Source organism: Engraulis encrasicolus, chromosome 8 (assembly GCF_034702125.1).
Source record: "Engraulis encrasicolus isolate BLACKSEA-1 chromosome 8, IST_EnEncr_1.0, whole genome shotgun sequence".
Lineage (NCBI taxonomy): Eukaryota > Metazoa > Chordata > Actinopteri > Clupeiformes > Engraulidae > Engraulis > Engraulis encrasicolus.
The window spans coordinates 24,474,263-24,488,637 of record NC_085864.1 but is presented as its reverse complement, the minus strand read 5'-3'; the positions used below and the strand labels follow the sequence as shown (position 1 = coordinate 24,488,637).

The 14,375-nt window shown below is 40.1% G+C and overlaps 2 protein-coding genes across 2 annotated transcripts in view; both read right to left on the bottom strand.

Moving 5' to 3' along the window:
• Positions 1 to 1,686, bottom strand: part of b3gnt2l (UDP-GlcNAc:betaGal beta-1,3-N-acetylglucosaminyltransferase 2, like) — a 30,549-nt gene extending 28,863 nt beyond the window's left edge. The window contains exon 1 of the mRNA XM_063205282.1: positions 1,496 to 1,686. The gene's annotated coding sequence lies outside the window, so the exon portion shown is untranslated. The remainder of the gene's footprint in view (positions 1 to 1,495) is intronic.
• Positions 1,687 to 3,093: 1,407 nt separating this feature from the next.
• Positions 3,094 to 13,948, bottom strand: napab (N-ethylmaleimide-sensitive factor attachment protein, alpha b). Its single transcript, XM_063205281.1, has 11 exons — positions 13,739 to 13,948; positions 12,491 to 12,570; positions 11,043 to 11,159; positions 9,720 to 9,766; positions 9,223 to 9,300; positions 5,889 to 5,944; positions 5,718 to 5,802; positions 5,331 to 5,435; positions 5,165 to 5,233; positions 4,827 to 4,877; positions 3,094 to 4,571 (listed from the first exon to the last, which is right to left on the bottom strand). Exons 1-11 carry the CDS (start codon positions 13,834 to 13,836, stop codon positions 4,470 to 4,472), a joined length of 888 nt encoding a protein of 295 aa, XP_063061351.1. The 5' UTR covers positions 13,837 to 13,948; the 3' UTR covers positions 3,094 to 4,469.
• Between the last annotated feature and the right edge of the window lie 427 nt (positions 13,949 to 14,375).

Here is a 14,375-nt window from a genome sequence, read left to right as displayed (position 1 = left end):
GAACTATTAAAGGTGCGCTGTGTAATGCTTTTAGTAGTAAATTTCCAGAATTCATGCTGCTCATTCACAAATGTTACCTTTTTCATGAATACTTACAATACAGTACCACCACCTTCAAATTCATGCATTCATGAAAAATGCATTTTTCATACATGAAAAGGTGGGTTTTCTCCAGATCCACCATTTTGAATGTGCAGAAATAGACATTTATTGCTTCATAACTTATTGTACTTTGGCCATAGCAAATATTAGTTTATTGTAAATATTCATGAAATTAAGATCAAATTTGGTAATAGGCAGCACAGTTTCAATGAGCAGCATAGTTGCAATACCTCTGGACATCCTACATAGTGCACTTCAAGTGCTACTAAAATGCAGAAGCCTATCTGTGCTTAATTGGAGAATTATTTTTTTCAACTACTTGCAATGCTTACAAGACATTTTGAATACTTAAGTACTTCCATTTGAGTAGCCTATGGCATTAAAATAGTAGTTTAAATATCTTGTACACTACACTCCTGACACTGGCAGAACAGGTTTGAGTAGGACTAAGCTAGAGCTGCAGGTTCAGCTGAGTGATTTTTTTTCCAACTGTAGTTTCACATGGTTGAAGGATATGACTCACCTAAAAGGATGGTTACTTATGATGATGATACCAGCATTACAAGCTCTATAGCCAAAAAAACGTGTAACTCAACTTTAATAGCCTATAGCTTATGGGGGTGTGGGGAGAGATAGGCCTACAGAGGACAAATAGTGATTTACTATGATGCACAGGGCAGGGCAAGTATGCTAGCTCCCAAAATGTAAGATGCTGTTCAGTAGGAAAGCATAATGCACCATGGTAGCCTAAATTAGGCAAAGAATATGTTTTCAAAAATGCAAAACTCACAACACCTTGAAAATAACAAAAAAAACAACAACAACAACAAAAACGGTAATAGCAAAGAATAAGACAAATGAATGGCCCATTTTGTTGTTTGCTGAATGTCAGGAGGCTCAGGTGTAGCCTGTACTTGTAATGCTTCTTATAGCATTCAACAACAGCAACCAGGTGAATCCTCCTATGTCCCAACAGATTAATTATCCCTTTTCAGGAAAGGCAAGCTCTGGTTGAAGGGATTTGTTACTATGGGGGTGATGTGGCTCGAGCCTGGGGATCAGCATGCAAAACATGTAAAATATAAATTCTTCACAAATAGACCATAACAATTGTCCACGGCCATCACTCCACGTTTCTGAAGTTCCTGGGGCTTTCACGGGGCAACTTCATAGGACTATTAAGATGCTTTTAACTTCCTCTTTTCGCCTATTAAGGAAATAACCTAAACTGGCTATATCTTTCAGTTTAGATTTAGGAATAAATGGTTAATATTTAGCCAATGTGTATAACATTTTTTTTTCTTTCTTCCTCTTCGCGAACACTCAATTTGGATTTCAGGGAAATGAACAGTGAAATAATAAGTCAAAGCGCAAAGCTAATCAAACAGCTTACCTTTTTGGTCGTTTATGATTTCACTTCCAAAACTTAGCCCACCGGAAAAGACAGACCCCTTGAGGAGAAGGCGACATGTCGTCAGTCTTTATTTTGCTGTATCATTTCATAGGCTGTCCGTCCGATCATTCCTCTGCGTAAACCCGCATGGAGATGGAGCCAGGCGTCCTGTGTGTGTGTGTGTCTCACACCTGTTCCACACTCAAATAAGCTTGGTGAGTGGAAATATCAGCAATACTTTCAACAAGTGCCTCCACCCCCGGCCCCTCCCCATCGCGAACAAAGGTGCTGGGAATTACATATTCTTCCTGAAAGACATCCAACACCCAATGCACACGGAGCTGTCAAAGCGCGCGCGCAGCCGAACGGGAAACAAATGTCTAGACTTCGCACCATACAGCACCGGTTGCGCAAGACCGTGTTTCGTTTTAAGACGCACACTTGCCTAATTGAGTTGTTACTATGCATACTTGCATTTACATTATATTTCCAGGAAGGTACCTATTTTTTGGTTGCCGTTGGAAAAGTGCTTTAGTAATAACACTAGGCCAGTGCGTCTGCAATTGTAAAGTAACTAGGATGTGGTTTCCAGAGGGTTCCTATATCAAACACAGAGACAGAACGGCTGACACTGCAGTTCATTTTAAAAGCAGTTGGAGAGGCCTTGTTGTTTAAAGCAGCCATACTTGAAAACAATAATTGTAAAACAAAGTATTCCTCATTTCTAAAGTGTGTTGCTAAAATATCACCCATATGTACCCATTATTTAAGTATTTCAGTATTTTGTGCTTCTCTGTCACATAGAGTTTGCTTGATTTAAATTAACAATGAGAATTGTAACCTGAACATAAGGAAGTAGTAGCTTATCCTTATTGTGGTATTCACTGGAGTGCTACTAGCTGGGGCTGACTGTTCATCATGTTTCTCAAAAACAAAACCACAAAAATAAAAACCATAGCCCTGAGACAAGGTGCCTCCACGACCCAAGCAGACCTGTGCACTTCCGCACTGACACATTGTAACCCAATAGCATGACTACACTGTGGTCAGCACAGGAAACTCACGATGGGGTGACAGACTCAATCCATCCATGTGTGGCCTAGTTGTTGAAACACTTTACACCCCTGCACGACACCCCTGTGTGTAGTAGTGACTCAGTTACTAGAGCCCCATGTAGGTACTATGTAGGGGGCCAACACAGTGTCTGATTTATGTAGATATATCGCTTTGGGGGTCCATTGAAGCTGGTTGTACATAGGGCCCATAAATTGCTGCTACGCCCCTAACTACCCATCATGGCAGCCTCTTGGTTTGCATACTACTGTATAGCCAGCATTGAGCATGCTGCAGTGTAGTGCATCCCTGATCTGATGGTCAAGGCTTTTTCTGGTGAAGCAGTTTCACTTCAACCCATCCCGTGCACTCTACAAAGCAACTGAACCCAGATGAGCAGCTGAAACCTTCACAGTACAAAAGCAAAACACCCCAGACAACATTGTAAACTGTAATTCCTGCATTGAATTAACAAAACTGACCCAAATATGTTAAATTTAAGTTTTTTTTGTATGTTTAAATCACGCAAACTTGTACACACAGGCTAAACTTTGTCCAAATATATATTTTTAATTTGATGGAATCATTGCAATGTATTAAAATTTACTTTTCGTCATACATTTCAATTTAGCAAGGAAACACATAAAATTGAAATGTGCTTAATAATCAAAGAGATTCTCCATATTCAATCCTTAATCTTAGTGTGATGACCACAGAACATGAGGCCTTTAAAACCACACTCTCTCTTAAGGCAAAGAAAAGACATAAAGCACATTATACTTTCCTATAGGCATCATATGCACATCACGTTGATTCATGTTTATGTATTTTTAATTCTTCGAATCAAATCCACCACAAAAAAAATAGAAGTTGACTGTTGGAACATCTTTTTCGACGAAAAAAATAAAATAGTGCATTATGGAATATAAGCATAAAGGGCCTTTTTTAATTAAGAGTTATGCTGTGCTGTTTTCCGCTGTACATATAGTCCATATAACTGATTGACGTAATCTTCTGTGAGTGGAGATGAAGTTTTCAGCAGTCTGCTCCAGATTTGCATGATTATTAACGGTCCTGACGCAGTTTGGCAACAGACTGCCATTCAATAATAAAACTTTAGTGTTCCAAAAGGTTCTGACACGGGCCCAGAGACTGTGAAAAGGCACCTAGGTTAGAACCTAGAAAATCTTTGACGGGACTGTATCAAATGCAACCAATGAATGAACGAGGCACTCTGGAGTCTAGGGTAGGTAGACCAGGTGGAGGTCTTCTTCAGGCATGACACTGTAGGCCAGGGTTGGGGAACCTTTTTCATTCGAAGGGCCACTTCAAATTCATCCGAGGGCCATAAAAGTCCTCCAAGGGCCATACTATGAACACAAACCAGGATTTTCCCTTTCACTTTAGGCCTATATTGAAGGCAGACACCTTTTAAGCAAACACCACTTCTCTAGGTCCCCTGAATACAACTCAATTGTATTGCAAATGCATTTTCAAAGATTCCTTTACAAAATGTGTCATATTTCATTTGAAGCTGAATAACATGAAAATTATATCGGGGGCCGGAAAAAACGGCCACAAGGGCCGCAAACGGCCCTCCAGACATAGGTTCCCCACCCCAGCTGTAGGCTCAAAAAGACAGAAGGCACATAAGGCTGTTTCTGTGGGAGGGAGGGGACAAAAACTGACAGAAGACAGTCACAACAGTTGGAAGTCACTTAAAAAGTGCCAAAGAGAGAAAAAAAGAAAAAAGTCTGGGAATGATGCAAAAAAGGCAAGGGTGAAAGGCTGAGGATTGTGTGTGTGTGTGTGTGTGTGTGTGTGTGTGTGTGTGTGTGTGTGTGTGTGTGTGTGTGTGTGTGTGTGTGTGTGTGTGTGTGTGTGTGTGTGTGTGTGTGTGTGTGTGTGTGTGTAGAAACTTCTAGCAGAGGTTGCTCTCGTCTTCTTCTATGGTTTTCTTGATGCGCAGCAACATGGTTGTGAGCCACTGGTCCAGCCGTGAGATAGTGTCATATTCCTTCACCTGAGCAAACAGAGGAAACCGGTTGTAAACATAGACTCGCAATACATAGCACACAGTACATTTTTACAGCATCACCATTAACTCTTACTTGGTATTGTTTAGCATGTTTACCTGAACCTGCACCTGGCAAATGGGTGTGAATGTAACCCTGCAGGTGTCTTTCTTGTCTGTAACTGGTCATCACAGAAGTTGCAATATGATTTTTAATATAATCCTGGTTCACTTTTATTAATAATGAATGAATAATCAGCTTACTGCATCGGTATAGGCATCTGCGTTCTGTTCCTCGCATGCATCCAAAAGTTTCTGTGGAAAGGTAGGAACATTGTTCATGACAGCAGACTGATAAACTATTCACCACAAATCATGTGAAAGCATTTGTCAGTGAGACACTGGCTACGTTTACATGTTTTTAATTCAGAATTAAATAGTTCCGTCGAGTTTACTTTGATCTTTCCCTTAATTACGAATTAAGAGGTGTTTATGTGACGTTTTCAAAGCGGAATTAAGCTTTATTCAGAATTAAAACCAGTTCATTCTGAATTTAGTGTCTCATGTAAACGTAGCAATTGTCACGTAATTCAAATGTATACCTTGAGCAGTTTGCATTCTCGGGAGTCTGAGAAGGCTGGAAACATGTCCTCGTATTTTTGCAAGGCCAACTGGATGAGGTACAAGGGGAGACATTTGTCATTTGAGCATTCAAAGCAATGGTAGAAAATAAATTGACATTGATCCTGATGGGAGAGAGAAGCTTACCTTGGCGTTTAGCATGTCGACACAGAAATGGCAGAGGGCTGCCTTGAAGAAGTAGTCCTTCGCACTGTACTTGAGCAAAGTACTATCCATAGCATTCGTTCCAACCTAAAAAATATGGACATCACCCAAATAAATAATTATGCACTGAGAGATTGATCGGCTTGAAGACAAAATAAGGGAAACATTTCAGTTCTGTTCTGAAAATAAAACGAATATTTTAGAACGAACATTTTCCAATTGACAATTTAATGTGTCCGTACACCATGTCATGACATTGTGGCAGTGTACAGTGCAAGCATTGTTGTTACATTCTACTCTCTTTATATTTGATTCCAAAAGTCGTGAATATATCTTATATCTGGTAATGATGACTTTTAATTTACCAACCTGTTCATATATTTCAATGGCTTTCGGGTACTGCTCTAATTGTGCAGCATAGGTAGCTACTTTGAGAAGGCACTTGTTGGCTGAGCTATATGGGAAAAGAGAAATTTTAATTTTGTAATTTGTTTCAAACCAAACAAGTATACTCCCATTCTGATGAAAATGACTACATACCTTGTGGATTCTTCTCCTTTGTAGTAATCAGCAGCCTGTTCATAATGGGCTATGGCCTGTGAGACGGCAGGAGACAACAAACAATATACAGATTAAAGGATTAACTTACAAGGAGCGATATTGGTCACATGAGCACAAATACTGTAGTATGAAGAGCAGTGCAATTAGAATTACAGCACATCATTCATCAGGACTGAAACAAAAAAAAACTCAAAGCTGTACTGAAGGTAGTGCTCAAACCATTTAAGATTTATTTTTGCCGAGGTGTAAATGTATCGTAGCCCCATAATGCACGCCGTTCCACCAGTGGAAAGGCGTAATAATCATTGCAAAGTTAACTACCATGGTACAACACTACTATGGCATAACACAGGGCCTTTAGTAATGCACTACGACTTGGGTCATTGCCATGCTGGTAAAGAGCAAATTTATAATGCCATGTCTTAACAGATTTAAGGTAGAGCATGTCATTTTCTGGTAGTTTACTTCCATGCTGCGCATTCACAAATGCTAACTTTTTAGGATTATTTACTGTCACCTTCTATTCCCAAGTATTTACTATGACAGGGAAAACTACACTTTCCATACAGGAAAAAGGTGGATCTTCTCAATGTTCGCCATTTTCAATTTCCAGTAATAGACATATCTTTAGCTGCAAAACGTACTGTACTTTGGTCAAACCAGTAAATATTAATATATTACGAAGCAATTATTCATTAAATTATCAAATTTGGGAAAGGGCAGCATCGTTGCAATGTGTAGCTAGTTGCAGTGCCTCCTCTCTGACAACAATCCTACTTGCTCTACCATTAAATAGAAAATTCTAAATAGGTCTTCATCAACTGAATTCCAGATAGTGGGAGAGTGGAAGAGACATTCCATCACATACTGTACGTAAACAAAGAATACAGGTCATTGTATATGGAAAAGAGTCAGACGTGAAGGTGGCAAACACAGGAAGCTTAGTGTAAAAAAATAATTTGCATAAGCAAACATCATAGACAAACGTCATACAGCCAGTTGTTGACACTCTAATGGAATATTTCACACATCAGCCACTGGGTCACAATAGTCACAAGTATGCATACACACTTCCGATTATATTAACAACACAGTGATGACAGTCACTTCAATCATTTTAAAATCAGATATTATATGTATGGCCATCACATCTCCTAATACAAAAGCACCAAAGAGACAACGTATTTGGAGTCAAGTCCCGCTCAGTTTGATATGCACCTCTCTTTTAATTTCTCATTTAACTCTTATTATTAACAAGTTTCTGATATTCTGGAAACAACTACACTCAGAGATAATGTCAAGTAATTTGAATTTAGATTTTTTTTTATTGTTACAACAGCTATACACAAAAAAATGGCAAAAATGACAAGGACATCATTATTAGCCCTCTAATCCAAATTCAACTTCTTGGACATTATCTCCAGAGTGTATTTGTTTTCATAATAACAAAAACTTGTTAATAATGGTAATTCTCACTGAGGAATCAAGAGAGCTAATAATATCGTCCTCAGTTGTATTTCACTTGAGCACACACTGGTGAACGGATCTCTACCTAACTGACAAGCTTTCTCAGTCAGAATCCGTTCATTTGAGGGAAGTCTGGAGTTCATCTAAGGTACTGAATGGCTTCTTGATAAGCCAAGCTAAACTGCCCATCAATGGTCTAGAAGAAACATCAGCTCTGGCATGATGTAGCAGAGCACACTAACTCAATAGTCAAACACAAAAGATGTCCAAGCACAGAGATTGTCTGATTGTTTGATCTCCTAACAACAGAGACTATCAAATTGGAAACAACATCGGCAGAACAACATGTGCATTATAGGCTTCCTGATCTAGACCACTGCGTACAATGGCATCAAGCATCAAATTCCCCCTAAATACCTCATTCTAGGTAATAGCTCCCTAATTACCCACCATTCAGCCTTTTGTTTTTCAAAACACAAAACAGTGCCCCCTGGAGACAAGATGAGGTAATATTTCACCACTGTCTGTCCAGGTACCTAAGTTACTACATTTAAGATGTGGCAATGCTTGCTGTGTGCATGCTGTATGTGATATAATATACAGTATTGGTGCATAATATGATATAGATATACTGTATAATGTGACAATCATATCCTCACAGGAACAAGGAGGCTCGCACTCACTGTTTTCTAATTTGATGGCTGCCCTCATCTGGTCTCAACTGTTCCCACAAGCAGGGTGATCTCCAGGAAACTACTTAATTGCAGAGGTGTGTGCCAGTTTCAATAATGTGTAAAGAAATCCTGCACACTGTCCATTCCACCAACAAACGGATCCACAGACTTAGGACATACATTTTGCATTTGTACACTGATAGGTGGGTGTACAGGTGGGGGGTGGAGCTGAATGGACCATTCTCTTCCAGCCTCATGACTGAAGAAAACGTTGGCTATGAAATGAAACTGTTCAACGTATGGCCCTGACTGACGCGACCTAACGGTAGGGCACTGGATTACTATGCAGGCGACCCAGGTTCGATTCCGGCCCGGGTCCTTTGCTGATCCTTCACCATCTCTCTCTCTCTCCCCGCTCGCTTCCCGTCTCCCTCACGCTGTCCCATCACAATAAAGGTTAACCCACAGCCCCCCCAAAAACATTTCTTCTATGTATTCAAATGTTCACTTTGGCCCCTTTTTTGCAATACATACCCATATAATGTGTGTATTTTTTGTCTGGTGCTGCATAATAATTAGCAGGATACACATCTAAGGGCAATAAAATACTTTGTGCATCATCTAATTAAATAAACATTGCTCTTGTTTTACTACACCGTGGCAGAAATGTAAGTCTCATTCAGAATCTCTTGTGACTTCCATTGCAACATAACAATGATCGCTTGAGGAAACAGTGCTTAAGAAGATGGGTGCAGGCCTTGCCGTGGTGCCATGACTCGCCTGCCATGCGGCTGACCCGAGTTCAATTCCTGGCCTGGGTCCTTTGCCGTCCCTTCCCCATCTCTCTCTTTCCCCACTAACTTGCTGCCGCATCCCCCTCCATGACTGAGGTACCCTGAGCATGGTACCGTCCCGCCGCACTGCTCCCTTGGGGCGCCATTGCGGGCTGCCCCCTTGCACAGGTGAGGCATAAAATGCAATTTCGTTGTGTGCAGTGTGCAGTGAACAGTGTGTTGTGGAGTGCTGTGTCACAATGACAATGGGATTGGAGTTTCCCCGACGGGTAGGTAAACTTCCTGTCCTGTCTTCACTGTCCTGTCTCAGAATAGAGGCAGCCCAAAAGAAATATATGCATTAAAAAAGAAGATGGGAGAAAGGAGAAGGAACTTTACCTTGTCAATATCCACCAGATCTGTCTCGTATACTTCTGCAATGGTGATGTGATGTTTGGCTGCAATGGTAAAGCGACCCTAAAATGAGAATAAAGTGTATTACAACAAGGATCATCTTTTTTTAATCCCTTACAAAACCTCTTTATGTCCAAATTTACTGCATTTTACATCACACAAAAAAAAAATCAATGATCGTTTCAGCCACTGAGACATTCTGGTAAGCAAAAGACAGGACTAAAGTTGAGGTCATGACACACTTGAGTAATGTGTGGCTGTAAACGTGACTCGTGTCACAAGCACAGTAAACACCTCTTCCTGCTTTTTAAGAGCGGCAAGTTAACTTTCAATCTTGCAGATCTGAACAGAACAATCAGTGTCAAACGAAGCTACATTCAGTAGTTATGTTAAACATGATACTTTTCAGGCGACGCTACTTATGTCCTCTGAAAGTCTTAATGGCTATGATTAATGATAACATTGATGGTTTCTGTTCTTACCATGTCTGTGTAGATCTCAATGGCCCGATTCAGGCAGTTTATTGCTTCTGTAGGGCGATATATTAAAGAAATGTTGAGTTCAGTGAAACCCAGCAATGACCAAGTTTATGAAATTGAATTACATAAAAAAAGAGTACAATGAAAAAGCGACCACTGAATTGACCACAACTATACAAAGTATGCAATATTACTAATTATCTTATAAGTGAAATTAAGTGGTTAAATGAGGTGTGATATACATTAAATATACATTAAATTGTTTGTTGTACAATAATCTGTACTTATACATTATTTATTGTTAGTTGATTGTGTATCAATTTGATACAAACAAATGCTCTGCTTCCATGAGCCAGTTTTTGTCTGGCCTCTGACATGACGTGAGAATCGGATGACTTAATGGAAACGCCACAAAACATGAGATAACTATACAGTATTTGAAAAGGTCGTCAAACAATAGCAGCGGATTGAGCTGTGCCGGAGCTCCTTGTAACCCGATAGCCATTCTCTGGAGGCCTGGTAGCAGGGTTTCCCCCACCACTTAATAGCTAGGGTGGCCACTTTAAAAACAAACACTTCATACTATGACTAGTTCGCCACTTCCCTGAAAAGAGTTTTAATAGAATAAATGTCGGAAATTACTTTGCAAAGAAAGTAGTTTGGAGGGTTTTACATTACATTTAAAAGGAAACTGCACCACAATGTCCTTACACTCATGCTAGAAGTTCTCAGATATGGCTATTCCCCATCAAACTTGACAAACAAGTGTTGTGTTTTGAGGGAAGCACTGTTGGTGGACAGATCTCAGTCTCAGTTAGGAGATCATCTCATCTGCATAGGGGGCAGGTAGCCGAGCGTCATATGGCATCCCTCATCTGCACAACACTAACATCTAAGACCATTGGACCCACATACCTCATTTTGAACATTAAAACAGCTTCCAAAATAGAACTAGTCAGATGTCCTTCATGTGACAGTGATTCTCTGCAAAGAGCCTAAACCACATAAGTAGCATACTAACTTGCTTAGAAAAATGCAATATGTTATTGCATTACGTTACCCTTAGCTGACATTTTCATCCAAAGCTAATTAGTTATTTGCAGGGTATTTGTTACAGTCCCTGCAAAAATGTGCTTCCTACTGGTCAGGGTGGGATTCGAACATTCGTAACCCTCTGATCCAAATAACAACTGTTCAACTTCCCAACCATTAAACCGGACCACCCCATAGACCCGCACAATATGGACCAGTACACTGTATGTATTGTCTGGTGTTCCATAATATAGCACAAGTTAGCAGCACGAGTATCTAAGGGGTGTAATATACCTTGTGGGTCAGCTTTTTTGAAGGCATTTCCGGCGTCAATGAAGTTGGTGGCCGCGTCATGTTTACTCTGCATCTGCAGATGGAGGAGAGCTGCCTGGGAGAAGGCGTTACCTGCAGCTGTGGAACACCAAAGGCCATCAAAAAAGACAATTACCATTATGTGAAAGAGAAAAGGTGCGCTCATCCAAAGAAAGAGAAAGCATGACTTGCAGCTGAGGTACATCAAAGAAAGCAGTGTAGGCGATGCGCGCATATCCAGTAAAACAGGTGCTGGATCAAACAAACGTACATAAAGGAAGAAAGGAAATCCACACACTGTTACTGCTCACCGATTTATTGAACACAACGTTTCGACCTCAGGCAGTCTTCGTCAGGTGTATATACACCTGACGAAGCACCTGACGAAGACCGCCTGAGGTCGAAACGTTGTCTTCAATAAATCGGTGAGCAGTAACAGTGTGCGGATTACATCAAAGAAAGCAACAATGACCCTTACATGTGAGGAGTACATGTTCACTAGAAGTTAACACAAGTTCTCCACAAAGACTTCTGCCTTTCAACTTCATGAACTCTATTTTAATTAAACAAGAGTTCATCCAGTTGCTCTTGCATTGCCCTGAAGAAATCCACCTTGTGGTTGAAACATATCTGCATTTTAACAATCACTAGCCATACTTAATAAAGGTCTTTAAAAGTAATCTCCATTTCCTTTTGTACACCTTAAGTGCCTGGGACCTGTGGCGTGATCCAATATCCGTACTTACCACCCTTTCCACACTCTGTTTGGGTACATAGGGAGTTTCATTTCTAATCGCGGCCAAATCAAGTGTACTGTAATTAGTACCCTGATGATGCCCTTAAAATGGTCTTTTTTAAAAAGTGTGGAGTGAAGTACACTTTTTTGCATTCAACGGCCACCATGTTTGTTATGTAGTTGAATGTCAGATCTGTTAAACTGCTGATTCTCTAACAGGACAGTTTTGATTTTAAAGACAAATCACGATGTGTATAAGAGACAGGGCTAACAAAAATGTCAACACAACAAACAGTGTTTTCCGTGATGAATTGCATTTTGCTCTGATGACACATGGCAACTGTGATTTCTGTTAACTTACATGTAAGTGTAACAGTGATTTGGAGAGACACTTCAGCCTAGAATTTAACCTACTGTCAAAGGGCAGAAAGTGAACTCCACCTCAGTACCCAGTGCACAGTGCGGAGTTTGGAACAGGCCACTGGTGTTGTTGGTATATCATTGTATTTTAATAAAACAAACAAACTGAGTGGGAGCCAGCAAACACATGCAGACCATCTTATAGCTGGCGCTGAAGAATGTAATCGCCAGTTACAAAAATGTTATGCTGAGCCACATTAGTTAAATATACTTCTTTTTGCCACTAATCAGTGCACTGCACAGCCCACCAGAAAAGCCATGTATGCTTTCTCACCACTCCAGTTCTTGGCCATCTTGAACATATTGGCTGCTCTGGCATACATGTCACACGCTTCCTCCAGCTTTGATGAGCCCCTAGAAACACACAATTATAAATATTGACTGACTTTACCACATCCAAGTGTGCTTATACACACAAACAGCACCACTGGCACGGGGGCGGGCGGCCGGGCACACACGCACGCACACACAGACACAAACCATAATGAAATGCATTTATATACAGTGCCCTTATCTAGTGAAGGAATTATGGTGTGAAGAAATATAGCAACTGTAAGTCCAATCATTCCAAACAACTGATGTGTAAATAATATATAAATCTGCATTTAAAACACACACACAGTTACAGTATGCAGCATGTCAATGTCAATGTCAATGAATGACACGACACAAGTATTCAGTCTGTTAAGATTTCAACATATTTTTGTGAAGGGTATATCCGATTTAATTATTTAACAATTGCTGACAAGATGCACTAAACTGAAAAGATGGTGCACTACTCTCCATCGTCTTGAACAAACAGTATGAGAAGTCGTCAACAACTGTCAGAGGAACCTCAGCATCACATGTTCGGAAGTGTCTGGTGTGTGGTGTTTTAGGATCATGCGTGTGTTATAAAACCTCTGAACTTCGGAAATGCATCTGTGTTTTGCTGTAGAACTACAATTGTTTTGTTGTGATAGGACTTCCCCTGCCAGTAACTTATCTGCCCTGCCTTGTCAAACCATTCTCGATGACTTATCAGAACATCCCCTGTATTCCACTGTTGCCCATCATCCACGCTTACTAGCACTTACTTGATACATGTATACATAAGGCCGGTAGTTTGTCATTTAAGCATGCTTCTTTAATAAAAACAGGATATCATGGGGTGTACATAACGATGTTGACAGTCGGAGTACACCTTACGGATCTAGTGTACTTCTTTTGCAGTAGATTCTAACCAGCAACAGGTTATGCTAACTGTGGCAAGCTAGTTTCCACTTTGTATGAGCAAAACTCATTTTTAGAACAAGACGTACTTTTTCGATAGGAATATAACAATAAAGGCTGCTACTGTGGACAGACAACTTCTGAGAGCGGGGTAAGAGATGGAAAGTGTGAGTAATGTGTGTTGAAAACTAGGTAACTAGATCCTTAGCAAAGTAGTAAACAACTCTCGACAACCAAACTCCTGGGCATAAGGCTAGCACGGTGTCAGCAAAAATGTTGGATCAAAAGCTGATTTCAAATGGATATTTACCCAAATAAAGATCCAAAGAATGACTGAGACGACTTTACTTTCTTTTCGGCCTCAGTCACGAGGGCCGTTGCTTCTTTCTCTTTCCCAGAGTTGTCCATTTTCTCGGCTAAAATATTACTAGCCTGCTAGTTAGGCAGCACTGCTGTGTAGTGCTAGTAGACACAGGTTGGTTGAAATCGAAGATAGATTCCGCCACATCACTGCTTTCCACCCCAGTCACGTGAGAAGGAACAGAGAACTAAACCAAGCAATTTGTAGGCTAAAGTTTGTTATATAAACTACAAAACAGCAATTGTATTATTATCATCAACATTATGTATAAATTGAAGTTCTTCTTGGGTTTTCATCAAGCATAAGCAGGATTAACAGAAAACATTATCATCATCAATAACAACATAATTATAACAGGCCTACTACTACCAGTAATATAATAATAATAATAATAATAATAATAATAATAATAATAATAATATATATAATATAATCCCCCACACCCAAAAAAGTGTACAATAATAGGTCAGCATAAAATCAGCACATTGTATGTGATGCAGCAGCACATTATAATTTCTTGTTTTGTCCGTTGTTACGGTATTATTATGTGAGACTGGTCTACTGCCAGCTGGGCAGTGGGTAGTGA